This window comes from Rissa tridactyla, chromosome 11 (genome assembly GCF_028500815.1).
Source record: "Rissa tridactyla isolate bRisTri1 chromosome 11, bRisTri1.patW.cur.20221130, whole genome shotgun sequence".
In the NCBI taxonomy this organism is placed as follows: domain Eukaryota; kingdom Metazoa; phylum Chordata; class Aves; order Charadriiformes; family Laridae; genus Rissa; species Rissa tridactyla.
In genome coordinates, this window is record NC_071476.1 from 17,920,187 (window position 1) to 17,946,110 (window position 25,924).

At 39.7% G+C, this 25,924-nt stretch overlaps 1 protein-coding gene across 8 annotated transcripts in view; it reads left to right on the forward strand.

The window, feature by feature from the left end:
* Nucleotides 1-25,924, forward strand: part of KCNIP1 (potassium voltage-gated channel interacting protein 1) — a 575,674-nt gene that overhangs the window by 126,296 nt on the left and 423,454 nt on the right. Inside the window, exon 2 of one of the 8 annotated variants that reach the window (XM_054217182.1) lies at nucleotides 20,342-20,458. The exons of the other annotated variants lie outside the window; for them this stretch is intronic. Within the exon in view, the coding sequence (XP_054073157.1) occupies nucleotides 20,371-20,458 (88 nt within the window). The 5' untranslated portion in view covers nucleotides 20,342-20,370. The remainder of the gene's footprint in view (nucleotides 1-20,341; nucleotides 20,459-25,924) is intronic. 8 annotated transcript variants of the gene reach the window in all.

Sequence of the window (25,924 nt, forward strand, 5' to 3'; positions counted from 1 at the left end):
TAAATCCATAAGGTCTATATTCAGTTCTGTTTAACTTCTGGAAAAGATATCAACAGTGTGACTGTATATTACTGTGCTAGATTGGCTCCAAGTCTATTTCTTTCACTCGTAAATTTGCAATGTCCTTAAAGATGTATTAACGATCCTATGATCTAATAAACAGCTTCCCCTGCGGTGATGTCTCTTACAGTAATACAAGTGAATGTGTGTTTTCTCAGGGGTGTTTGTGGGTAATAGGTTCTTCACTAGCTGTATATTTCTGACTAACGGATAAATCTGGAGTGGATAAATCAGATAAAACTGAGTGTTTTGTTTGAACTGTGGGGTCAGTCTCTTTACGGCACAAATTATCTAATAAGTACTCAGAAAGACTATTGTTAGTCTTGCATTCCTAAAAAGTTAGGCAGTGATCTTCCCTGCAGCTCCCAATTACAATGCTGATCCAAGCTATTTGGCAAAACCTATTCTCCTAGTTAGGAACAGGAGTTGGCCGCAGAGCCAGTTCCCTGATGCAGTTTTATTTATTTTTATGGGACATCTAATTTCCTGTGCACTGCAGGTCTCCAACAGCAGCAGATAACGTCCCTGTGCTTGTTCCGACACTCTCTCTGCAGCTGGCACTTTGCTTTGAGATGTTCCCCTTTCACTCCTAAGGGTGAGTGACACTATGTGCAATATGTCATCTTCCTGAGGGTCTCATGCAACTTCTCAGAAGTTGCACTCAAACTTTCAAATATAGCAGGCACCTGTGTGCCTCTGCCTAAGGTAGGTATGTTTTCCCACATTTAGGCTTCTTCCTGCTACAGGAAGAATTTAGGCTATTCTTCCTGCAGATGCATAACTCCTGCCCCAGATAATTCTACTGAAACACAAGACAGCAGCTACACTCCTACTTCCAAGCACCTTCCTTGCTTTTGATCATCCCACCAGTAGTTGCAAATGGAACTGCATGAAGAACATAGATATTAACATCTTGCTACAGTGTGTTTGGGTTTTTTTAGATTACAAAATCTGCTGTTCCTTTTTGAAAACTAAATGTTAAATGCTGGGAAAAAGCTAACCCAATTTTGCCTTTCATGCTTGTCTGTCTAAACTAGATTTTGATGAAATTAATACAGCTTTCAAAAAATTGTCAGAAGAACCTACCTACAGGACTACCATGTTCATAGCGTAAAATAGTTCAGGCTCAGTGGTCCTAGCTGTGTCTAGTCCTATAGTCTTTGTACATCCTTTGGAAACCTTCAGAGGGTCTTATGTTTTTCTTTTTTCTAGAACTACAATTTTTAATATCTGTTATTCTAACAGTCCCACTTTTGATTTCCTTCTTTGATATTGCACTCAGTTCTGGGGAAATGTTCTTTAATATAATCATGTCTTCCCAACTGAATAAAAATTGGATAATAGGAGCTAAATGTGGGAATTCCTCGGTACCTGTTATCATTAGTGTGATTTGGCAGTGTGCAGCAGAGTATGCAAAAACCAGCTGTTATCACAACTGCTAGATTTAACTTTACTTTTTTTGGTGACAGTACAGATGAAGGTGAGACACTTATAATGAAATGATATGACATTCCAAAACTGTTTCTTTGTCTGCAGATCAATTCCTTCTAGACACACCACCCCCTCCCCCCGGGATTTATCATACTAGTTCTTCAGTGGTACTTGAAAGCTTTTGATTACAGTATCATGGTACTCCCAAAATGTGCAGTGGATTCTTGAAAATAAGGGTACTTTGCATCCTGAAACATTCTTCCCCTCAGATCTGTCATACGATTGAGCCTCTCTGTCTAAGAGCCAAGTGGGAGACAAAACAAAGGAAATAATTCTTGCTTTATAGATCTTCAGAGAACAACTAAAAAGCCTTTGTAGTTTTTTCCTCTCTTTTGTGATCATCTTTTATGCATAACGCTTTAAAAATGATAGATTATAAATTCATACAGAGGTTAAAGAAAATTGGCAGAGTTTGGACAGTCTTGACAAATCCGTTCTCCTGCATAAGCATATATAGATGATAAAGTGAATGATAATCTGAAGCTTAAAACACCAAATATGGATAGTTATATCTTTATATAGAAAATAACTTCATGTACTGCGAGTTGTTTAAAAGTTGTTGACTGTGGTCTAGTCTCAAAGCAAGGTGCAGCTTGACTCTGCTTCTGAAAGGGCAGAAAGTTCTTCATCTAAAACTGCCACTGAGTTCAGAAGAAGAGATAGTAGTTATCTCCACTGCTGCATCATCTGAAAATACAACTAACATCTTCAGTGTGCTGGTTGAACTCACTTAACAGGCTTCTTCAGAAAATACATTCATGCATTGGGAGTCAGCAGGGAACAGAAAGAATCAGAGCCTTATCTGCTTGAATTACTATATAAAATGTTGAAACCCTGGTCTGATGCATAAGAGTTCATTTTCAAGGAAAATTTCATTTTAAAGGAAATCACCTGGCTATATTATAAATGCAAAGTTTACCCCTCTTCTCTATTTCTGCAATCTGGTCCCTTTACATATGAGAGAATATGCTTTATAACATCCCAAAGAAGGACATATGTTTTCTGTATTTAATTTCAGGGTAGTAAGTAGGAAAGATCACATTCACAAGATTGCCTACACGGGACATCTACCTAAGGACATGAGAATCAGAGTTCTGCTCTAGATTCTTACAGGAAGGCAACAGGATAATCTGCAAATGCCAATCAAATTAAGATGCATGTAAACACAGAATGCTCTAAACCACATTATAAACACTATATTAATTTGGGGTGAAACGCTGAATTAATTGACAGATTGTGACTTCTCTGCCTACTTCAGCCTAAAATGTGTTTAGATCTGATTCTTTCTATTCTTTAAAGTGTCTAGAATGAAAATCAGATCCAGAAGCTGCAATATGTGATGGTGGGGCACAGCTGAAGTATCACCACAGAAAATTTGACCTGTTTTAATGAAAGGCTTCAATTTGTAGTAGAATAACTAACCACTCTTAGGCAACTAAATATATTAATACAACATAATCTGTTAGTTTTTCTCCCTCAAAATCAATATTTAGAACATCCAGTATTATCCAGGGTGATATGCACAAATGCACCCTATTGACTTAAACATATAGGATTGAGTACATGTATCTGGTCTATTCATAGGCCTTTAATTGGACACTTAATGTATCATGTGCTAAATTCTTTCTAAAATCTGCCATCTAGAGGAGATGCCAAGAACGGCAAATTCTGGTCATAAGCTTTTTGAAAAATGCATTACTGATCGGTTTCAAAATTAAAACAATGTTTAGAGAACCTGGTCTAAAGGTAGTTTAAGTGGAGCTAAATCTTAATGCCATGAGTGAAAAATAATCTGGTTCAATGAGTGAAGCAATAAGTTTAATGTAGGTATAATGGAGGCCTTATCTGAAACTCGGTGTGAACAAATGTCCTAACATCCAATTATTACTGAGGTTTTGGAAGCACGTAAGGAATGTATAATTAATCTCACTGCTTACTGTTTATTTGTTCTTAACTGTTTTTTCATACTCTGCAGCAAAGCAGTGTTTAGTTTCCTCTGACATTGAGACTGCATTGTCTTAGTTCTAGCATAAATAAGAGTTAGTCCTGGATTTAGAACTTCCAGTCTGCATTAACAGGAGAGATAATCAAAGTAATGTGGGATTTTTCTTTTAAGGCAGGAAATTCAGGTTGCTTTTCTACAGTTCTCCCTTGTCCTCTTGCAGCCTTGTCTACTTAGATCGGTTGGCTCCTTGCAGCAGTGACTGTTTTCTCTATGGAACTTCATGCACAGCCGAGTGCCATACTGAAAGACTGTAGGAGAGCTTAGAAACACAGATTTTTAAATACTGCTATAGTGACTTAGTCAAAAGAGCAACTTATTCTTGCATAGTACTGCTTAAGGATGGATGTCTTTGCAAATGCTACTTTCCAAGGGTCTTTTGAAAAAGAATGATGAGGTAAACACTGAGGAAATTAGTAGTTATGGATATATATATATTCTACAAATGAACATTTGACCAGCAAGTGTGAGTGTTTTTACACATTTTAAAGGGCTCAAGATCTGGAGTTGTGACCAAAATAGTTAACTCTTCCATAGCAATTTTGCCTGTCAATTTACCTGCTTTTCCCTTTCTCTGGCCTTTTGATTTGATCCAAGTGTCTGACATTGATTATTCCATGTGGAGGACAGATTCACTGGAATCCCTTGGGTAGCCCTTCATCACCACATGATGAAAGCACAGGGAGGTGTGTGAGCTTCCTCTGGGTGGACTGTAAAGCGCTTTACAAACCAACGTACTTGCTACACAGAAGAGAACATACTAAAACTGTAAGTAGAAAGGAAAAGGTCCTATATGATTAGGACCTGGATAAATATACCTTTCCTTCTGATGAGATCTGAGATATATTACAAAACACCTACAAACTTCACTAATACAGCCATTTTACTTTACAGTGTCACTTTTGTACTTAACAGAAATGGTGACAGTGGGAGTCATCTTTGACTTACTTTGGTAGAAATACTGAAATACTTCTTTTCCCATACTGGGAGAGTTATCCTGGGATGCAGTGTTTTAACTTAGTTGGACTAGGCCACTATAATTGTACTGTAATAACTGAAGTAACAAAACTGCAGTTAAGTACTTAAGCACTTAAAGCTAATTAGAAATTTGCTTTTGATTCCATTGGAAACAATTTTACTTTTTCTCACTTCATGAGTTTTCCAATTGCAAGTCAGCCCTTGTGTTGGTACATATAAGAGCGTTCCTACAGGGTTCAGGCTGTAGAGACAGGAACTGAGGTATTCCAGAGGCAAGAATGGCCAGGTTTTTCTTTGTACCTGTACAAAGAAGTGGATGGTGCTTGTAGGTGCTATTGATGTACAATGTCAATTTTGTTGATGTTTCAATTTTGAAATTAAAAATGCATTCCCTGACTTTTACAGTACTTAACTCCAGGTTTGCAGCAAAAGGTATATTTACTACTGAAATATAAGAAAATATTTGGGAGCAACTTGTCAGAGGCAGGTTCTGTTTGGTGAACACAGTTGGCTAAAGACAACAAAAGCCATTGCTAAACCAAAACAGCTTGAGGTCAGTATGTTTTACCCTGAACAAACATGTATGTAAGCAAATTAAAATACAACAGTCTGGGTTTAAATTGCTCTCAAGAGAGATCCGTAAAGGACAGTGTAAACGAAGCACTTACTGGCTAAACACATTGGGTTAATTAGGCATAGACACACACAGACTCAAGAAGTATATCTAAGTATCTCTCTTACTTTATGAGTTTACAGGAGGGGAAAGATTCAGCAGGAAAAAACCCCAAGAGTTTTTCAAGAGCACAGAACAGACTTCTAATCCTTTCTTACAAGTATTTGTACCACATCTTGCATCAAGCTTGCTTAGAATCATTCCTTTCTGGGACAGAAATCTTTCATGTCATGTGTCAGAATAAAATAGCATATATAACTAGCTCTATTACTATAAAATATGTCAGGATCATGAAAAAGCATGAGTTCCTCTGCTTTTATATTTACCCTTCTCTCTTGTCCTTGCAGGATGATATTTTTATAGCTTGATTTCCACTGAAATGCTCTTTGAACATACATCCATCAGCTTTTATGCTCAACAGCCAAGTAATTGGCTAGATCTAACCAACAAAGTGCTTCCCCACACCCATCTCGCCTTCTGTTCCTTGGACAACATGTGCTCCTGTATTATGTCCTGGCAGCTGAACCCTGCTGCAGCCAGCTACCACATCTGCAAGGGAAGAAAAGGTGACACTGAGGGGTTGCTGCCACCTGCTTATGCCTAAGTGCCACAGTGCTGTTTGCCCAATGGCTATTGCTATGGCATGACCCACAGGGAGAGTGCCAGAATCTGTATTCTACCACAAATTCTACTGACAAAGTTAGACAATACAAAAAAACCTTATTTGTTCCACAGATCTGATGTTTTATTCAGTTATTAAACCTTCAAAGACTTCAGAATTCAGATGCACATCTTGGGACTACACCTACTCCTGTGTGCCTTGATATACTGAAACACACTAAGCATTGTGCACCAAATACTGCATTGCACTTCAGTGGAGGCATGATTACGAATTGTCTTGTAAAGGGCATAACTAGCAGACATGAGTGAGTAATCATGTATTTCTAATCCTGTATCATGAAAGGGGCATACATGTGATAAGTCTTAAGGTCCTACAAAAGTCTACAAGTTTTGATTAAAAATCAATATTCACCTCAGCGCCTCTTAATAAAACTAGATGCTTATCCTTTTAATATGAAAATGAATATTGTGGTGAGTTTCTAGTTAGCTGCGTGAATGAAGCGGACTGAAATAATAGTAGATGTGTGAATGTGAACTTCTAATATACTTCCAGATACGGCAAAACTTCTGCGAGGTCTTTGCAGAGAAGGATAGAAACCTGGATGCCACAAGCCCACCTTTTAGGGACTGATTAGTCAGTCCTACCTTCCCTTGTTTGAGAAACTTAATAGCAACTTTCTCCACACAGTGACAGCTTTCTTTGTCCTCTGTCAGGAAATATGGTTCTCTGCTGTTATTGCAACGTTTAAGATAACACAAGTGTGACATTGTTACTACCTTGATCTAACAGAGCTTTATAATCAGTTTGGGGATAGTTAACTAGGGCAAGAACTCATGTTTGACATACATTAGCCAAACCTTGTTTGAAGCTCACTGTCAGTTTTCTTCCATAAAAACTAAACTGAAGAGATTACACTTAAAATCCATTAATTCCATTTCAGAAAGCATTTCTGACTTAAAAGTTAACATTTAAATGTCTTATTTGGACAGTTTATAATGAAAATATCAACTTATCTGTTTTAAAGGCATAATTAACATCAAAATTAAGTACAGTTAATAAAAACTATTTAAAAACTAATTCTGCATTGGAAAAAAATCCTCTCTCCTATCTAAAGGAAAAGTGCTGTTAGAGAAGTAGTTGTAGGGCCAATCTTAGTCAGCGAAGCTCAGACTTCTTGCTATCAGAAGTCTTCCAGCAATTGTTTTTATTCTAATTGCTTTGTCATTGAAAGCCTGTCTTTGCCAGTTAAGTATGTTTGGTATTTAGTCCAGAAGTTCCTGCCTCCTGAGTATTTCCATACTTGGTAGCAACTTTCAGACTTCAACCCACCTGCCTAGTTCAAATGACCTGCAAGCTTGGTTATTGAATTAGGAAGACCAAGACCACAAATTCCTATAGATCCAAAGTAATTTGGCTTTGTGGTGGAAATATTGACATTTTAATGTCTTTCTTACATCTTTTAACCAAAAGATAGCAGATGTCTGGCTGGCTTGACCCAGATGAGAGTAAAGTTGCTATATAATTTATAGTAAGCCCGTGCATTGTTCAGGTACATTCCTGACAATATTATGCCTCAGGCTCAGTATAGATACTAGAAGTCATAAAAATATGATGGGGTTTTGGCTAATAAGAAAGAACAAAGCATATCTTTTGAGAGGTGGGTTGGTGGGGTTTTCTTTGTATTTTTAATTTGGCTTTGAATTTTGAAACTCAGTGATTCTCAAGTTTTGCCCATTGGTGCTGAATTTTGAAAAGGACTATTGCTTGCCCTTTGATGGATCTGATGGCTCCATAAACTGTCAAACTTTCCTTAATCCTGTTGGGTAAGAGCAAGAGGTAATCAAAACCACATTGCCGTTATTTCTACCTCTCTGGTTGTCTGGTACTGCATCTGTGATATTCTGTAGCAGTGACAATACCGAAATAGTGGCCTAAGGGCTAGCTGTGTACATAATCTTACAAGACATAAGAGGCTGAAAGAGAAAATACACTTAAATGCTCTTCATTGACATTAGAATACCAAACTGGGAAAACAGATCATTTTGTTAAGCAGCGGTCTGACCAACTCCAGGCTTTCAAAGTAGACTCATAAAGCATGGAAAGGCACAAAAGGGGATTTGTAAAGGATAAGAAAAATCAGGGGAGAATTTTTTTTAAATAATCCATAGAAATAGTAAGATAGTACACATGTCTGAGGATACTAAAAGAAGTCGTTCTACTGAGGCTTGCCCACTCACTTTAGAGTGAAAAATAAAGAAAATCATCCTTCCTCTCTTCAAGCTGTTCTTTTTACAGTATCTAAAACTTCCTGAGCTCTTTTCGCATTGCATCGGTAAAGTTCTCCATAGCTCCTGTGGCTGTTCTTTTAGTCTATCTTCAAGTTGATTGCACAGCTGCAGGAGTGATAGGTATTCAATTAGTCTTCTCCTGCTGCTACACGGTCTGTCATTTTATTGCCTCTTTGATGAATCTCAACAGCTTTAATTGATTTTTAAAAATGGAAGTGTCAAAAATAGGATAAACCCAAAAATATATCACCCATTGCTTTTCCTGTATACCAAAACCAACAGCAATGCTCATGGAAGCAGTTCACCCAGCAATTTCTGAGTTGGAGCCCACTTCTGCAACAGGAACAGTTTACCAAGGGGTAAGGTGGATTTTCTGTTCCTCAACCACAAAGAGCTTGACTCAAAGAAGGAACCAAATTCTGTAGTCTGTTATGCAGAAAGTCAGGAGGGACTTCTCATTGTTGATGAATGTGGTGTTCACATAAGCATGTACAAACAGTAAAGTCTGGGAAACCAATTATCACTTCATCTCCTTTTTAACTGCTGAAACTGCTGTAGTTCTTAGAAATCTTACATGCTTCACTCAGGGGGATGGGGGAAACTTTTAAATTCCTAGATTCCACAGCCAGAAGGGATGGAGAATGATGGTTGAAATTGGTCAGCCTTTACCTGTTAGCAGGCTTGTTGTTACTTGTCTTGGTCTTGATCTTTGTCACCATAATTCCCATTGCACAATGGCAAGATGGAAAGGTTTATAATGGGGAAAAGCTGGTAGTGAATGAAAGAGGAGGGGAAGATGTTTTAAAGTGTAGGTGTCTAAAATGAGCAAGATGCAATAGTATCTGCTTTTGGTTTTTTGAGAACAGTAATGTGGTAAACGGAAGCTTGACAAGAACTTCTCGCACTGAAAGTGTTTCTCATCTTTCAGAACTAGAGTTGTGTGATAAATAGCTGCCTTTATAGCCTTGTTCTAGCATGGCCCACCTGTATGGTACGTGTACAGTGAGAAATGTTACTGTAGGACACTGGAATTGATAGCATAACACACAGTAGGAACAGCATATAATACTAATAAACACATTCTGAAAGACTCAGCTTGTCTAAATGGGAGAATAATGCATAAGAAAACATTGTTTTGCTTTTAATTGTATAGGTAAGTTGCAATGCTTATAAATAAAATACTAAGGCACAAGAGGATGTGTTTTATTTCTCCAGTCATAGCTGCTTTGGGTGTGTTGAGAAGTAACCTTGGACCATCACTTCCTCTTAGCTGATAATTAACTAGGAGGATCATTACAACTTAGATGAAATTTACCATCCTCAGAAAGCCTTGCAAGTAAGATATATGTGTGGTTGGAAAAGACATTATTGCTCATAAGTTGAAGTGACCTTCTGCAGAAGTTATTGGACTGGGAGCTAGGAGACCTGACTCTTGTAGCTGCCCCAGGTGCAAATTTCTGTTCTTGCTGGGTATGCCACTTTGAATTTAGTTATGCTCCTTCCTTCCAATCATTTGTTTATTTTACCTATTTATACCTTGGTCTGGCCCCATAGCAAAACTAACCTGATAGATGTGGTCCCTTTTGGGCTGTCAGCAAGTACCTCTGTCATGATCTATGAAGAATGGAGGATGACCAAAGCATATCTGCCATAAGCTAGTAGATGTAAGTAATCTTCAGAGAAGTTTTGCCTGCTTCCCATGTATGTTTCTGGGGTCTGGTGAAGGCTTGGAAATGTAAAACTGTATAGGAAGTTCTCCCTGTTCCTCCAAATTCTCAAAAGGTAATGTAGTGTTTAAATACAATCATGAATAAATCTCAGATGCAATGGGAGATGCACGTATTTCTGGACCCCAGCTAGTCTGGTGAAATTCTCTCTGGCTGATACCATTCAGAACAGTGCTGATAAACTTGTGCAATGCTGAGTTTATACTTCATTTGATTAGTTTTGAGAAAGAACGAAACAGCAACAAAAAATCCACACAACGAACAGTAATGTTCAGAACTCTGACAGCTTTTCCCCACCATCTTGCTTTGACTCACAAGGTCCTTAAGCCAAAAAGCTGTCTTGTTCTGATTCCTGACCAACAGTAATCAACTTAGTTGTCTTTGGACAAGCATGCAAAGCTCACATTATGCTAAATTCATTCAGGAATGAATATGGAAAGACCATGTTAGAGTCTTGCAAAAGTCCAGCGTGAAGGGTGATTGCAGGGTTGGCTGCTTTTATACAGAAGTAATATTTGTGGTACTGATAAGGAGCATGATGCTTAATAACTTAAATACTGTTGCTGACCATCCTCAGAGAAAGCAGGAAAAGTGTCCCACTCCATCTTCTGAGTGTTTTAGCCGCAATAGCTATAGAAATATTTGGCAGATTGTGGAGGAACTCCTGGAAGTAACCAGTTATGGTCTACTATATTAAAAATTGCCAAAATCTCACCAGGCACCTGTGTGTTCTGCAGTACCTGAAAGTGCTCATATAAAATAAAGTAGCACACAAGAAAAGTGGAGGGAAAATTATCCTCAGTCCATGATCCAGCTGACATATCACATTGCTGGGCTGTTTGGAAAGGGACATTGGTTCTCAATCACCTGTATCTAGTGATTAACTAGTTCTTTTCCTTAAAGTCGGTCTATCTAGATCTATTAGATAGAGTAGTGGACTGTGATATAGGTTCTGCCACTTGCTGCTGCAAGAAACTGAGTATGTCAGCCTCTTGGCACCAATGCACTTAATCTGGCAGATAAGGAAACTACCATCTTTTTTTGTCACTTACCTTTTTCTTGTTTCCAAAGTATTCTGAGATTTAGTGATCAGTTTATTGGATTAAAAAATAAAGTAAAAAATTTAAAAGCAGATTAAATTAACAAAAACATTTAAAAACCTAGAATAACAAGACTTTACCATGCATTGGAATTGGAGAGGAGCAAAGGGCACCTGTTTTGTAGACTTTATGAAAAAAGGCTATTGATGGTTAGAGTACTGCCTTTCGTACCATGTGTGCAGAAGAGTGAGTTGCAGTAAGCAGAAAACAGTAGGCTCCCTATCTTACTGCTTAAATATCAGGAACGAAACCCTACGTTTGTTCAAGTCAACACATAATTTGTCATTGTTAGCTGAGCCACGACTTCTTCCCTTCATGTATTTTCCTAAAGCACTAAATTTGAGAGGAACATGTACTTCAAAAGGATCCTGGGTAAAGACAATTTGAGTAATATTTATTATGAAACCTACCCTTTTAATTAATGATTGACTTTTTTTTTTTTTAGAATGAATCTGAACTTCCAAATGCTGAGTATTTATAAACATTTGTGGATTTGCCCAAATGAACAGATTTCACCTGAGGGTAATTTACAGACTGTTTGTTTTGTTTATACTGTAGTCATACACATATGGTTAATCTGCTGATTCCAGGATATTATGTCTGCTCTGTGATTTGTTGATTGATTTTTAAACAAGATAATAATAGAACTATCACTTATATTTTTATTAGTGGAACTTTCAAGAGTCATGTAAACTCTCTAAAAAAAAATTCTCACAGGTGTCTACAAATTCACAAAAGATATAATCAAATTAATGTAGCCTGTACTGAATTTTATTGCTCTGTATCATAACAATCTTGGGGCTTCTTCACAGTGTAACTATGACATGCTTCTTCAAATGGTAGTTGTGTCCAAAAGCCATTCATAGCTTTCCATCTATTAGAGATTTGCCATTTAGTCATGATCAGTCAGGATGTTAACAGCCATGTTTGGGTGTGTGCATAGACTTAACATCTGCTAGAGATGTAATTGAAAGGGGTATAAACCTATTCACAAAACCAGACAGATATTAATACACATTAGAGTTTAAATCAAGAAAATATTTCCATAAGAGTTCAAATAACTCTTTAATCTCAAAAAACCCTTGTCAATTTTTTACTTTGAAATCATTATTTTATAAGATTGTCAAAATAGTCTGGGTGTGTCCTCTTAAGAGGAAAACAAAGAAAGCTTAAGAGTTGTGAAAGCTATGTTTGGGTCAACTGTTTCCGGTTGTTGTAAACAGTCTTTCTTGCTTCACTTTGTTTTAGTCAGATGAAACATTAATTCTATGTAGCTGTTCCCTGCATTTAACTGAAGAATGATAGCCTCAAAATTGCAGGTGTTTCATTCACTTTAATTGTGATTTAGTTGGGAAAGGGCTTAACTTTTTGCTCAAAAGATTCAGCACCTATTTTGTGCCTAAAGAAAAAAAAAATTGGTTAAGGCAAAAGGAGATCAGTCAGGAAGTATGACCTATGCTTCCCAATCCTGCTTGACTTTATTTATGTAAGTCTTCTTGCTTTCACCAGAATTTATTTTTCTGAAGTAGAACAAGTTGTTATAGCTCATTAAAATGCATAAGTATATAATCTCTCTTGCTGTTTTCTGAGAAATTCAGTGTCTGCTGCATAAATTAATGCAACTACACCTCAAGAATGGACAGGATGCAAAAAAGTAGTTCAAGATTACTGACTTAGGAAAGATTGGCTGGAGGTGCTTTGTTTCATAATGCCTGCACCAAGCTAAAGACAGTTTGTCATAAAACCGTCAGGTGCCAAGTCATTAAACCTCATTTTATTGAGGCAAATAGATTCTTGGGATGCCAAAAATAAGTATAAGGTAGGTACATGTTATTAGATCAATTTCATAACAAGATAAAAGAAATGGAGAGAGTATTTTCAATCAATTCTGTCTGAGATAACGACTGCAATGTACAGAAAGAAAATACTTTGTCTAGTCAAGGTATATACCAGGTGCAGACCAATGAATGCGTTAGTGAACTAAGTCAAAGTTGAGTGAAAACCTAGTATGTGAGGAATGGAGGGTGAAGAAAATATATTTGTAATTTTCCCTGAAACTGAAATGCTGAAGAAATTTCATTTTGGAAACTCCATGACATAGTGCCTCTGGAAGGAGCTATGCTCTCCTTACTGCCATACCTGTTCTTCCAGTTGATGTTCTCATCAGTGTTATTTCCTTTTTTTCCTGACCTGTCCTACCAAGCCACTGAAGCACAGCTAACATATTAGCCATTGCCTTCCTCCTTCTTCACTCAGGGACAGCTCAAGCTCATGCATGCTCTGAAACTATTATAAATTAAAAATGAATGTGTGCATGCTTCCATGTCATTGGAGCTGGGAGGCGTAAGAGCAGCCACTGATTCAACATAAATGCTCCCAGCCTACAAGTCTGGAGATCCCTTTGATAAATTATTGCCACCAGAGTGAATGGAAGCAGGGTTTAATTTTTTTCTTCTTGGTTTGGTCCTTTGTAATCACCTCTGCCAAGACTGACTTATCCATGGAGCTAACATGCTTACTTATGAGAAGTAAATATCTTGCCTTTGGACTAGTCCGGTTTTTCTGGAAGGTGCATGTCTTTCTGGGGAAGCTGCCTTCACCTCCCACTACCTTATGTGCAAGGGCAAGAACATTACCTACCCCTTCCCAGACTTACAAGTTGATTACAGTCCCTATGTTCAGTATATGCTGTTTGCTCTCTGAGAAGCTTTGTATTTGACAAGTAGTATCTCTGTCCTTAGTTATGGTTAAGCAAACTGGGATTGAGTTTGAATGACAGAACAAAGGAACAGTGTGTCTAACCCCTCTCCGTGGCACAACTATCCTGAGAATACAGGGCTAAGGTGGAAGCTAAGCAGGACCTCATTAATATACTGACATCACCACACTGCTGGAAGCATGACAGCAAGTGTCCATTTCTTATGTTAAAACATCAAGTTTCTATCTACTGAGCAGAATTCACCTCCCTGTGGAATATTTCTTTAGAGCCTGCGTGTGGCTCTGCTTTTCCTGCTGCTTTGAATCTCCTGCTGACACATATGATAAGGCCAGACATAATAAAAGCAAAGACACGTCACTAATATGTTTCCTCGATGCTTGTAGCGAAGAGATGTGAAACTGTGAACAGTGTTTGGCCAGATTTGTGGGGTTTTTTTTGACAGAAGCTCTGTAATTTTCAGAGATATGGTGTAGCTCCCTTTTGGTTTAGACCTTGCATGTATTCAAATCTATTCAAGACTCTGAAAAAGTATTCAGTGTCATCCCAGTCTGAATTATGACGTTACCAGTATATTTTAGCAAGAGTGACAAAGTACCTCAAGAGAAGTCCAGGACTGGAATATCACGAGTGCTGGAACTTCAGCCAATTTCTCTGTAGGACGCTTGCATGGCAAGTACTGTGCTTGGCTTGGAAAGAAGGATCTAAGTGCTGGCCTCAGCCCCCTCTGCAGGGAAAAGCTCTGCCTACACAAAGCTCCAGGGAGGTCAATGTGGTTTTCCACAGTCCAAGAGATGAACCACATGCTTGGAGTAACTTCCAAGTCCAAGGTGTCGGGCTGCTCCTGGAAAAAAACAGAATTATAACTTCAATTTATGCGCACTCTGTATATATGTATACCTCTACTTCAGGCAAAAGGTTGTGTACCCAAACCTTGATTCTCTTAGTTTCTCACTGCTCTCTAAAAAGCCCATTTTAGTGTGCGTGCTTTTTCATAAGCACCCTTTTCCCCCTAGATTTCTGTATAAATAAACTATTAGTCACGCTTGACAGATGGGATATTAAATAAACAGACAATGCAATTTGAGTGGACGGTTTGTGGAAAATACTGATGTGCCGGTATCTATATACATTCCTTTCCAATGAGGAATCATGGAATTTCAGAGTTGGAATGGACCTCTAGAGAGATCATTTAGTCCAACTCCCTTGCTAAAGCAGGAAATGCTGCCTGAGTCTAGAGATAACTACTGTGCCATGAAATATCAAGTTCTATAATGATGAGGAAATCTCCATGTGATGTTCCTGAGGCTGATTGATAATACTAACTGGGATTACAGAGTGAATGAAAATGCAGTATGGTCATTGTCTGCCTGGCAGTAATGCCAGAAACCAGTGGAGAAAATAATATCAGGGCTGGGATGCTGCTGCTGAAGTGCTAGAGTGGTACAAAGGAGACATTGCTGCTGCTTTGTTCTAGGTAATCACAAGCGAGTCCATCTGGTTGTATGTCTGTTTACCACATTTGAAAAACAGAGATTAATACAAACTTCCTTGTTAGTCCAATGTAGCTGGATTTCTATACATGGAAAATGCTCAGTATTAATAGTGGTGTACTGCAAATAATAACGGCACGGGAACTGGCATGTCAAGAGCTCTACCCACACAGGCTACATGTATTCAAGTAAGGTGTCAATTCCTCGCTTTAAGTAGATCAATTTTCAAAGCTGTTCCTTGAAGTTATACTTTTCTTAGGGGCCAATAAGACTATGATTCTTGGTGTGTTAGGTTACTTCAAATCTAGAGCTAATTAGGACACAGCTAGTAGTAATAATTGCCTGTACCTGCTAGATTTGCTTCCAAACAGATCATTACAATTTCATTTATGATCTATCCTGAGACAACTGTGCCTTTGGGAGTGCAATGAAGATGATACAGTATGTCTGTGCAACACTTCTGGACCTAAGAGAACACCCAGCACCTCTCCCTTTCCGCGTCTGGGTGAGACAGTGCATATCATTGGTTCCCATACTTCTCTTCTCTGGGAAGGAGAGCTGAGCGCGCAAGGTGGGCGGGAATCTGTGGCATGCTCCAGCCAAGTATCCAGCTTTGACAAACAGGAAAGCAGGGACCACTAGGCTCAAGAAGAATTATGTGGAAACTAAAAACAATTTCCAGTGCAGGAGGAAAGATCCTACTTTTTCTTAATGGATTAATGTAACAATGCACCATACCAACATGGAAAAACTTAAGAGGAAAAAAAAATTACGGGAAGGAGTTTGAGAGGAGGTAGTTTCTGCAATGACACACCTCCCCAAACCACAGGGAAAAGGAGTGACTTGGATTATCCTACTTAGGTTGAGAACTTTCTGGCTTCTGTGCAAAAGTGTTTCTGCAGCCAGATATAAGAATGGACTAGACCAAATACCTAACTAGTTGACAATTGTCTCACACAATGCCAAGTAGCAGAAACTTAGGAAAAGAATATAAAAAAACCCAAACAAATACTAGAGTGTATTCTCTAACAGTACCCAGGATCTATGATGGATCCCAGCAATCATCCCCTTTTGCCTTTTTAGCCTCCACAGCATGATGACTGCATCCGTGGAATGAAGTAGGTAACATGAATGCTATACCCTGACACCCTTGGCAGCAGTTAGCTCTGGAATTGCTCTTTCCACACCTCATGTACCCACAGAAAATAGGGCTATTCCCTTTATGCTGCAGAGGGCTGTAAGAAAGCAGGGCATCCAAGTTCACAGCCTGTTTGTTCGTGCCTATTCCAGAGATTATTCTTGAGCATTTGATGTGTGGTTTAAAGTTAAGGGATTAAATTTTCTCCTGATGCAAATAGGTTTAGCTGTCTTTGATGTCAGAAGGAACTGTACTAGCTGACCCCCTGGTTGAACTTAGCTCATGAGAGTATTACATACTTAGAGCATATTTTCACCTCTCACCCACCCACACTGTGATCCTGAATGGCAAATTAGGAAAGAACAATTTCCTACAACGCACTTTTATATTTCTTTGGGATGACAATTACCTTGTTATATAGCGTTCTCAGATTTTACATGCAGCAAATTAAACTAAGCATGGATGTGAGTGAACTGGCTGCATTTCTGAATGCTGTGTAACTACCATAGTCCCTTATTAAGCATGCTGAAAACCCATGTAAAATAAATTAGAGGGCATATTGTGTATTATTTTGGAGTTTATTATATCAAAGCCTTTTCAGAGAAAAATACTTTCCCCTACATCACAACTTTCCCTTTGAGTAACCTCACTTTTGTATACCTTTCTACCTTTGAGTGACCTCTTTAGACTTCTAACAATACACATACATTTTTATATCCTGTATACACAGAAATACTACCTGTCTATACTCATCTTGTCTGAAATAGCCATTTGAACTGAAAAAGCTCAAAAAGGGACATAACACCTTTGTTTCTCAGAGGCATTCTCAGCCATTTACTGAAGACTGTCTACATTTGCCTGCAAGCAGAATAAGCCACCTTTGTACTTTCTCACAGATAACAGCAGTGCATAAATTGAGGCCCTTCATTAGCAGTATCTTTATGCCCAAGTAATTTTCTAGGATTGTCAGTGTTGGGGGCTATGTTTAAAAGGCCTTTTGGCTGCTGAAACTTCTGCCGGAAGCTTGGTTAACTCTAGCTTTCCCTGAACTGCAGGGCTGCAAATCTCTACCATTCTACTGAACCTGCTGCAGCTTTTATGCTGTGGTTGAGATGATCCGCTCCTGTTAATGTACATTTGTGTTCCTTTTGACTCATTTTTTCCTGTGTGGTATGGGCCAAGAGAGGCAAATGGATGCCTGAGAAATCTCATTCTCTGTGTGAAACTGGAGTGCCAGGGAGGCTTAAAGGGCTGTCTGGGATACAACACTGTGTCTGTCTTCTACAATGTAAGACCTCTCAGTTCCCATATCTTCTTTTAATACAGCTCCTAGCACTCATTATGTCCATTGTCCTACATTTCCCCCTCTCATATTATATCATGATGTATATATATATAAATGCAATTAAACACACTGTAAACCTTTGATATAGAGATATACTAATTAACAACCTGCTGACTCCTTGATTTCCCTATTGACATTTTACTGCCTTATTACAATTTATTTTTTCTTTTGAAGCATCACACATCCAACTTTGAATTGGATCTCTGGGAATAAAGGACAGCCTTGGAGATGGCTTCATGAAGGAGTTACTTAGCACTTCATTTTCCACAAATCTATCATTCATTTTGTGTAGTCAAGCCAAGAATGATCCAGACAAAAGTAGCTTTTGGCTTTTTCAATGCTACCTGCTCCTCTCTTTTCCCGCCCTCCATCCTTACACCACTCTCTACTGTTTACCTTAGTGGTTGGAAATCTGTGGAGTAGGGGACAGAAATATTATTTTACACCTGAAACTCATGTACCACTCTCTATTCACCCATATGTTTCTAACAATGTTCGGGAATATCTTTAATCCCTGCCTTGGTTTCCCATTCATAACCTTGGGCTGAGGATTCCTGCAAGTATAGTAATCTCTGAAATGGGGAAGTCATATATAATGAAGGCTCTGGGCTGTGTGAAGGTGATGGTGGCTGGAACCACAAGACCTTTGGGTATGTACTGCAATCCAGGCGGGGAGGAGCTGGAGGCAGCAGGGAGCCTGATCCTCTCCTCTGCCTGCAGAGCCCTGAGGAGGGGAGGCCTCAAAGGGCAGCGTCTGAGCACTCAGCCAGCTGACTTTGGCCCTGTGGAACATAACAAAGGAAAGCGCAAAGACTTAAGAAAAACTTACAGAAAAATTTACCTGAAAGGTTGTGTGGGAGCACAACCCCAAGATGGAGGCCGCAAGGGATGTCTGTGTGGGGCTTCCTGCTACCTCTGCTGGCCAGGGTCTGACATCTTCATGAGCTCGTACCTGCTTTCTACAGAACGCTTCCTTTGATGGTTTTTGTAAGTTTTCAGCTGGGGACGATTAAACCTGAAAAAAAACCCCAACACCCTGAAATTGAGTGTTAGCTGTTCAAGGCTAGAGGCAACTCGGTGGAAGTCAGCCAAACGTCCGGTGCCCCACGGTTCAGCTCGGGAGCAGCAGCCCGGCCGCGAGCTGCCCAGTGACAGTCACCGAAGGCAGTTAGTCCCTACGTTTCTTTTTACGCGCCAAAGTACCTTTCTGTGAGGTAAAACGAGGCGCGGCGAAGGGTCTCTGTGCCGTGGTGGGCGGCCCGCCGCTGAGGCGGCGAGCGGCGGGGCGGGGTGCCGGTGTGAGGGAAGGAAGGGCGGGAAGGAGGGCGCGTCCGGGCGGCAGGGACAGGCAGCCGCCTCTCGCACAAAGGTGAGCCGTTTGGCAAAGCCCTGAATTTTGACCGAGAAGGATGTAAGTTATACTGTACAGCAGTCTGGTGCCCACTAAGCGAGGGGATTATCGTCGTTCCCTGAAGTGAAAAGCTGTTTGTTGCGCTTGTTTCTCAGTAAAGGCAGAGGGTTCCTCTGTCGCTGCTGGGAGGTGAGGGCTGGCTCCAGGTGGCTTCGTTAGAAACAGGGCTAATCAAGTCACATAACAAGTGGCAGCTGGGTATGAGCAGAAGCCTGAGGTAATCTGCATTGTAACACACCCCAGGACAAGCAAATACTGCATTTTAGGGGTTGTTTAAAAACATCCGAGAGGATTTCAGCATGAATTAAAGCCTGAAGATGCCCGACTCTACCCAGCACTCAGGTGGGGTCAGAAGCTCTGAGGCACCTCTGCTTTGCTGCTTTATTCAGAGTATTCCAGGCACGCAGAAATAATTGACTGAACTGGAGAAGCCGGAGCTGTGGCTGTTGCTAGGGGATAAACTCACAGAACAGAAAGAGGGAGTCTTGTGAGCATCGGGCGAGCACAACATGAGGTAGCGTACAGAAAAGTAAAGGTCTGGAGCAGCGCTGTGCGGCACAGAGGTGTGAGCACCAGCCCCACAGGCTCTTGGAGGCCGACTGGCGCATCCCTGAGCAAATAACCAGCTGAGCGGCATCTAAGCTGGTAAAAATAAAAGAAAGACTTTTCCTGGGTGCAGCTTTGCTTTCCTACTTCTAGCAGGTTTTGCTAGAAAAAGGAACGCTCTGCAGCCTTCTACATGCCAAGTGTGAGTGCAGTGTTGGTAGAATAGAATAAAAAAAAGTGTTATTTTCTGGTTCCCTTGGGCCTGAGGAGAGTAAAATTGACAACTTAATTGAAATCAGCTGGAAAAGAGCCCCAAGAAAACGGTCCTCGAACGGCAGCCTCTTTTGTTTGCAGCAGTCACCACCCAGTGACTCCAGCATTAATTGCTGCATTACCAGTACCCGCCGTGCAAAGCCCGGTGAAGCTCAGCCCTCCTCTTCCTCCCCCCTGCCTGGCTGAGGTGTTGCCTGGACTCAGCAACTTCCATCAGGGCATCGCAGCGTGTGTGTGTGCAGTCACAGCCGGGAGGCTGTGTGCCTTTAACAAAAAGGGGATGCAAATTTCTCCTCTGCAATCTTTCCTAGGAGCTCCAGAGAGGCAAACCTCAGTGCAGAGACGGGGGCTCTGGGCGTGAGAGCGGAGATGTGTGCATTGCACAAACTGGCATCTCAACTTTGAAAAGGACTCGCTTTTTTTTTTTTTTTTTTTTTTTTTTTTTTTGTTGTTCTTTGTTATTCCTGCACTTTGTAAGAGAGAAGAGCCTTTCTGCCCGTTTGAACCATGAGTGGCTGTTCAAAGAGATGCAAGCATGGGATTGTCAAATTCGCCCAGACTCTTTTTAAGCTCATCACAGGCACTCTCAGCAAAGGTAAGAGAAAACATTTTAGTTTATACTGTTCTTCTGTGCTGTTAGCTTTGTGGGGGTTAGTTTTGTAGCACTTAAGGAGGCTTGTGATAGAGTTTATCATCATCTCTTCTGAGGTGTTCTGTTTTAATTCTGGGTATTGGCTGCTCTGAAAGAAGTTGCTGTGTGCAGTTAAGATTGGAGCTATGCTGTAAAACCTTATGTAATTGTTTCTAACTTGTGTAGTTTGTAACCTGTATTTGTCTGTTTGCTGTAGTTTGCAACTGTAGCAGGCTATTTCAGTGTTTTTGGAGATGTGTTTCTGAAAGCAATTGATGTGCAGCTTCAAAAATGTAAAGACTTCGTAACTGTCAGTGATCAGTGTTTCTCCAGTGTGCCATTTTCTACTTTTACATTTTTTTCTACTTCTGCTTGTTTGAAGCATGTGTATACCTTGGTTCAAAATCTAGGTCGCTGCTTATCACATGCATTTGAGTACTTTTTGTTTATCTATGTTTTGCTTGTCGCCTGCACCCTGTGTGCCTTACCATGTGCAGGTAGAACGGTACCAAACTTATTTATGCTGTCGTCTTAACTAAGATCAAATGGTAAACAAAATAAACATTCTTCTTTGTAAATCTAGCAGTTCCTGTGAGGGTGCACTGAGGTAAGTTGTTACCTTATTTTTGTTGGTCATTCCTTTAATAACGATACTTTTCAGCAACACCTATGGTAGCTGATTAAATGACTATTGGTGATCTGTTTGGGAACTCCTGACAATAGTAACCACTGTTATGCCTGACTGCTGTTTGCCTGTTGAAACATGGACAACGTTTAGGTGCAGGTCGGACTTCTCTGAGTTTTGTGTGTGTTTGGTTGGAGGGGGTGTGATTTTTGGAATTGATAATACAGTTCAGGCTAAATTATTAGCGGAGAGGTTTGTATGAAGCTGGAGAGTCTCTGTTATGATGTGGTGGTGTTTTTTTTAAATACGAAGTCTGAAGTGTTTTTTAATGCGTTCATAGTCAAGGAGCAAAAAAGAAGCATTTATTTTTCAGATAAGTTTAGAATCCTCTGAGGTGTGTGGCTCTGTTGTCTGTCTGGAGCACATGTGCCCCTGAATGAATTTTAATGTTTAAGTTGTTTCTTAGGATAAACTAAAGCAGGCTGAGATGACTTTTAAAATAGCAAATGTGAAAGTGCCGAGAACTGTTAAGTGCAGCTTCCTTTTGCAGAAACTGGAGAAACTTATTAAATCTGTCCCTCTAGAAAAGAAATATAGTTCTAAGACAGCTTTCTTATATTAACCTTGCTGGTTTTCAAAAGAAATCTGCATGAGAAAATGTCTATTCCACATTAAGAATACTGGACGGGTTGGTTGTTTTTAAAATCAAGATTGGTTTAAAATTGCATCTTTTTGTATTTAATTATTCTTTTTCCACTTCTACCCCAGCCCCATCATCCATAGGCTGTCAAACACTAGCAGAGGAAAGATTAAAAACTTGTAAAACTGTCACAGAGAAGAGCTGTCAGATTGTTGGTTATAATTCATGATTAATATCAAGTTGTCTCCTTATTATTAAAAACAAAAGAGAAATTCACAGAAGAAAATATAGCAAAAGAAATTACTTATTATCATGGTAGGGAAGAGAAAGTAGCGGCAGAAAACTCTTCACAAGACCTTGTCCTCTACAGCATGTCAGTATGGTGTATTTGGTGTACTTTATTTGTACTGCTTTCAGGAGATAATTGAAGACAGGGTGTATACTGCTTTATTCACAAGTGATCAACAGTAAACTTTGTGCTGTTTGCTTGAGCTTTCCTTAAGACAAGGGGAAACCTGTGTTCTGGTAGTGTTTCTCCATGTGCTCATCTAGAGCAGTTCATCTAATGGGGAGTTTTCAAGCAGTTCTTGTGTCTCTACTGCTTGCCTTGCTTTGGCAAAGGGATACATCGCTGTTTGAGTCTGACAGTACAGAGAGCTAGAAATAAGAGTATAAAATGTCCAAGGCTTGCTCCCCCCACCCCCTCTTTCTTCTGAAAGATGCCAGCATTGTGCTATCATTGTCTTCGCAGACAATGCAATGGTATCATACAGTTTTACCCACATCTTTCCTATGGTATTGTCTCATTTCAAGCTGCTTGGATTAGATAAGAGCGGCTTCCTAGATTCCTAGGATTCAAAGAATTTAAAACTCTGATAAACTTTTTTTTTCCTACTCATCTGCTTGTGTTTTGAACTGGAAGAACCCAATTCAGGAAGGAATAAATTGTGTAAATGTGTTTGTTGCACAGGTATTAAAGACCTGCTATAATTAAAATAAATGTTTCCATATCATTACCTGTGAAACTCATAACTAGAAAGAAAATTATTAAAATCTTGCTTAGGAGTGTTAATTTAAAAAAAAATGCTCTTGAAGTTTGTTTGTACATTTATCCCAGAGCTTATTGTTTAGTATTTCTTTTACTGAAACTTCTGCATGTAAAGCCAAGAAACTGTTGTATATTACTATTATTATTGCTTTTTTAAATTAGACTATACACATAAGCTTGAATATTCAAGCAATATCCCCTGTGTTCTTCATCCCACTCCTACCTCACTTCCTTCATACTGTTTAATGTTTTTTTGTTTTTACTTTAAACACTTTTTACAAGGAAAGTCCTTTGTGAGGCACAAGATTAATTTTATTCTTCTGCTTCCTTCTTTCTGAGTGTTATTGCAGTGGGACATATTCCACAGTTCAATGAGATGTAACCCTTAGCTGCGCTTTATGGCTTCTCCTTGTCTTAATAATTGCATTTTTCTTTCCCCTTGATTATTTACAATAATAAAATGAGACTGCTTGAGCTGCAGCCATGAAGTCCTTCCTTTTGCAACAGGGTGTGATGAGAAGCAGCCTCCCCTTGCAGTCAGCAGAAAGGGAGTAGGCACACCTGGTATCACTGTGTGGTGACCAGCCTGTTCGGTATGTCCTGATTTAAATCTGCAGCTGCAACAAATCTATGAGGTTGAAAGCTGAGAAGTTCATAGCTGGTACTTCTGCAGGGCTGGACCAGCAAATTTTGCCAGCTTCCCGCTTAGTATGTTCTTATTTGGAAAGCGTTAGTAACAGAGCAGAGGTCTCTGCTGCTGTGTGAAAGGCCTCTTCTGCCAAGAGCTTTGTGCAGTGAGATATATGTATTACAGAAAACATGCCTGGAGAAGCATGCCGCTTTACAGCTACTGGGAGCAGAATAACTCCCTTATTCTCTTTCTTGACCTGAACAGAGGCCCAGCACCTGCAGGGAAGAGTCCAGAAGAGGCTTCTGAAAGTGAGTTACTGTGGTGATGGACAGTGTGTGTGAGCAGCAGCAACTTCACCACAGTTGCCTCAAACTGGAGGGGGGGAGAGGGAGGAGAGGTTTTGTGTGAGGTTTGAGCGTTCTTTCATGTTACTTCTACTGTGATATGTGAAATGGCAGTTCATCTTCCGTGCCCTGGGAGCAAGTAAGGGTGGTAAGAATGAGTTTTTTGGGGGGGTTCTGTTGGGCAGAATGATTAAACAACAAGCCTCTGTGTGTGTGAAGATATTGCTGATGTCATTAAAAACCTAGTACGGTAAGGCCTTACTGAGTGACCAAAACTGAAGCTGGAATGAGACCTCTTGGATTTCTATTAATGTGTTCTAATTATCAGTGCAAGAAAAGCAAGATTATTTTAGGGACCAACTCCTTCAAAATGTTCCTTTGCAAAAGCAGATAAGCTTCTGCAAATTAACTACCCTTTCACCTTTGTTCCTGAGCTGCCCCTCTTTTAGTTGTGCTATTAAAATGCTTGCCAAAGGCTCTCATTTCTGTTGTCTTGCTTCTCCCATCTCTGTTCTGCAATGCAGTTCATCTGGAACTGGTAATTTGTCCACTTTTCATAGTTTTAATTGTCTAATTATCCGTTCCACTGCAGTGATAAAGTCTTCAAACATCTTGCTCTCCCTACAGCCTCCTCTAGCACAAAAGAAAAGTATACTGAGTGTTTTACAGCAGTGTGGTCTGTTTTGCTGCTTCTTTGTGAATCCAAATTACAGCTGCTCTTCTTAGATGTTATGTGAGATGGTAAGGAAGCCTTTTAGTCATACATAGGCTCTGTCTCCTCTCAGCAGAAGTCAATCTTGTTCCCTTGGAGCATACTGGCACTGCATTGGGTTTGTCTTCATGACTCAAGCCTCTGAAAATGCAAGGGTAGGGTAAATGTTGCTAGATGCCCTGAAGACGCAGGAAGGTTCACTGCAGTTGTTCAAGTGACGCCAGGGTTCCTGCACCTGTGTGACATATATTTTGATTCTCCTGCTGTTGTGTAGCCCATCTTCACCCCTTGAATTCTGGCTATTGCCTTCAAATTTAGAGAAGCTGTGATTCAGAGGGCTCGTGTAAAGGCTCTTATGTGTCAGTTCTCTCTTCATAAAATTTTTCTGAGTGTTTTAAATGTTGCTTAATAAGGAAAGTGGTTACCGAAGCCAGGTGAATAATGTGCTTTTATAGAGATAGAGCTTGGCCAAGTTTTCCAAATGGTCCTGAAAAGTAAGCGAGAGTTTCTGTACATAAAATGCTAGTGCAGAGCCCCAGTTAGAGAGGGGCTGCCATTATGAAGGGGCATCTTCACTGGGCATCTTAAAGTCCACAATTACTGAGGCTTCACAGTTCAGTACCTGATCCTAACTCTCCCCAGTGAAGCTCTCCAATTTCATTGCATGGCTGGTAGGAATTCTTGCATGGTGTGTCCGTGGTTTTTGTTTCGCTTTTAAAACACCCGGCATATCCCACTATATTTTCCTCCATACTGATGAATCTTTGAGCCACTAAGCAAAAACCCCTCTGTTTGGCATGTTACACACGATTGTATGTCTATGAAAAATTAACTGCAAATAAATCTATCTTTTCTACAAAGGCTGTGCTACTTGAGCAATCTGAATATATGTGCCTGCGGTCCACTTCAGTCTTTCATCAGGAGCTACATGGATTTTAAGAACTGAGAGGAAGTGGTAGTACTCCAGTCTTCCTTCTAAAACTGTTTATAAACCTCTGCTTCTAGAAACTGACCTCTGCAAACATATGGCTGGATGTGTGCTGGAAATTTCTTAAGAACTTAATTGTTCAGAATGATATAGCCCCAAAAGATAAGTATATAATGTTACCTATTCAGAAAACAAGAAAATATTTTCTTATCCTCTGGCAAGCTATTCAGGAAATGTTGTGTTTGGTTTTTTTAATGGTATTTTGCAGTTAACGTGTGTATGTCGTGTCTGATAGGAATTGGAATCTTGTGCGTGGTTAGATATCATATCAGGGGGCAAATCAGGTTCTCTTCCGGCATCTAAACTAATGGTATAACAACTGTGATATTTCTACTCTGAATATGTTTGAAAAATACAAAGTATATCAGTTTAACTGTCCAGGTCTGTGTTCAGGACTATAGTAACAGTTTCTCTAGAGAAAATAAGTATAGATTTTTTTTTT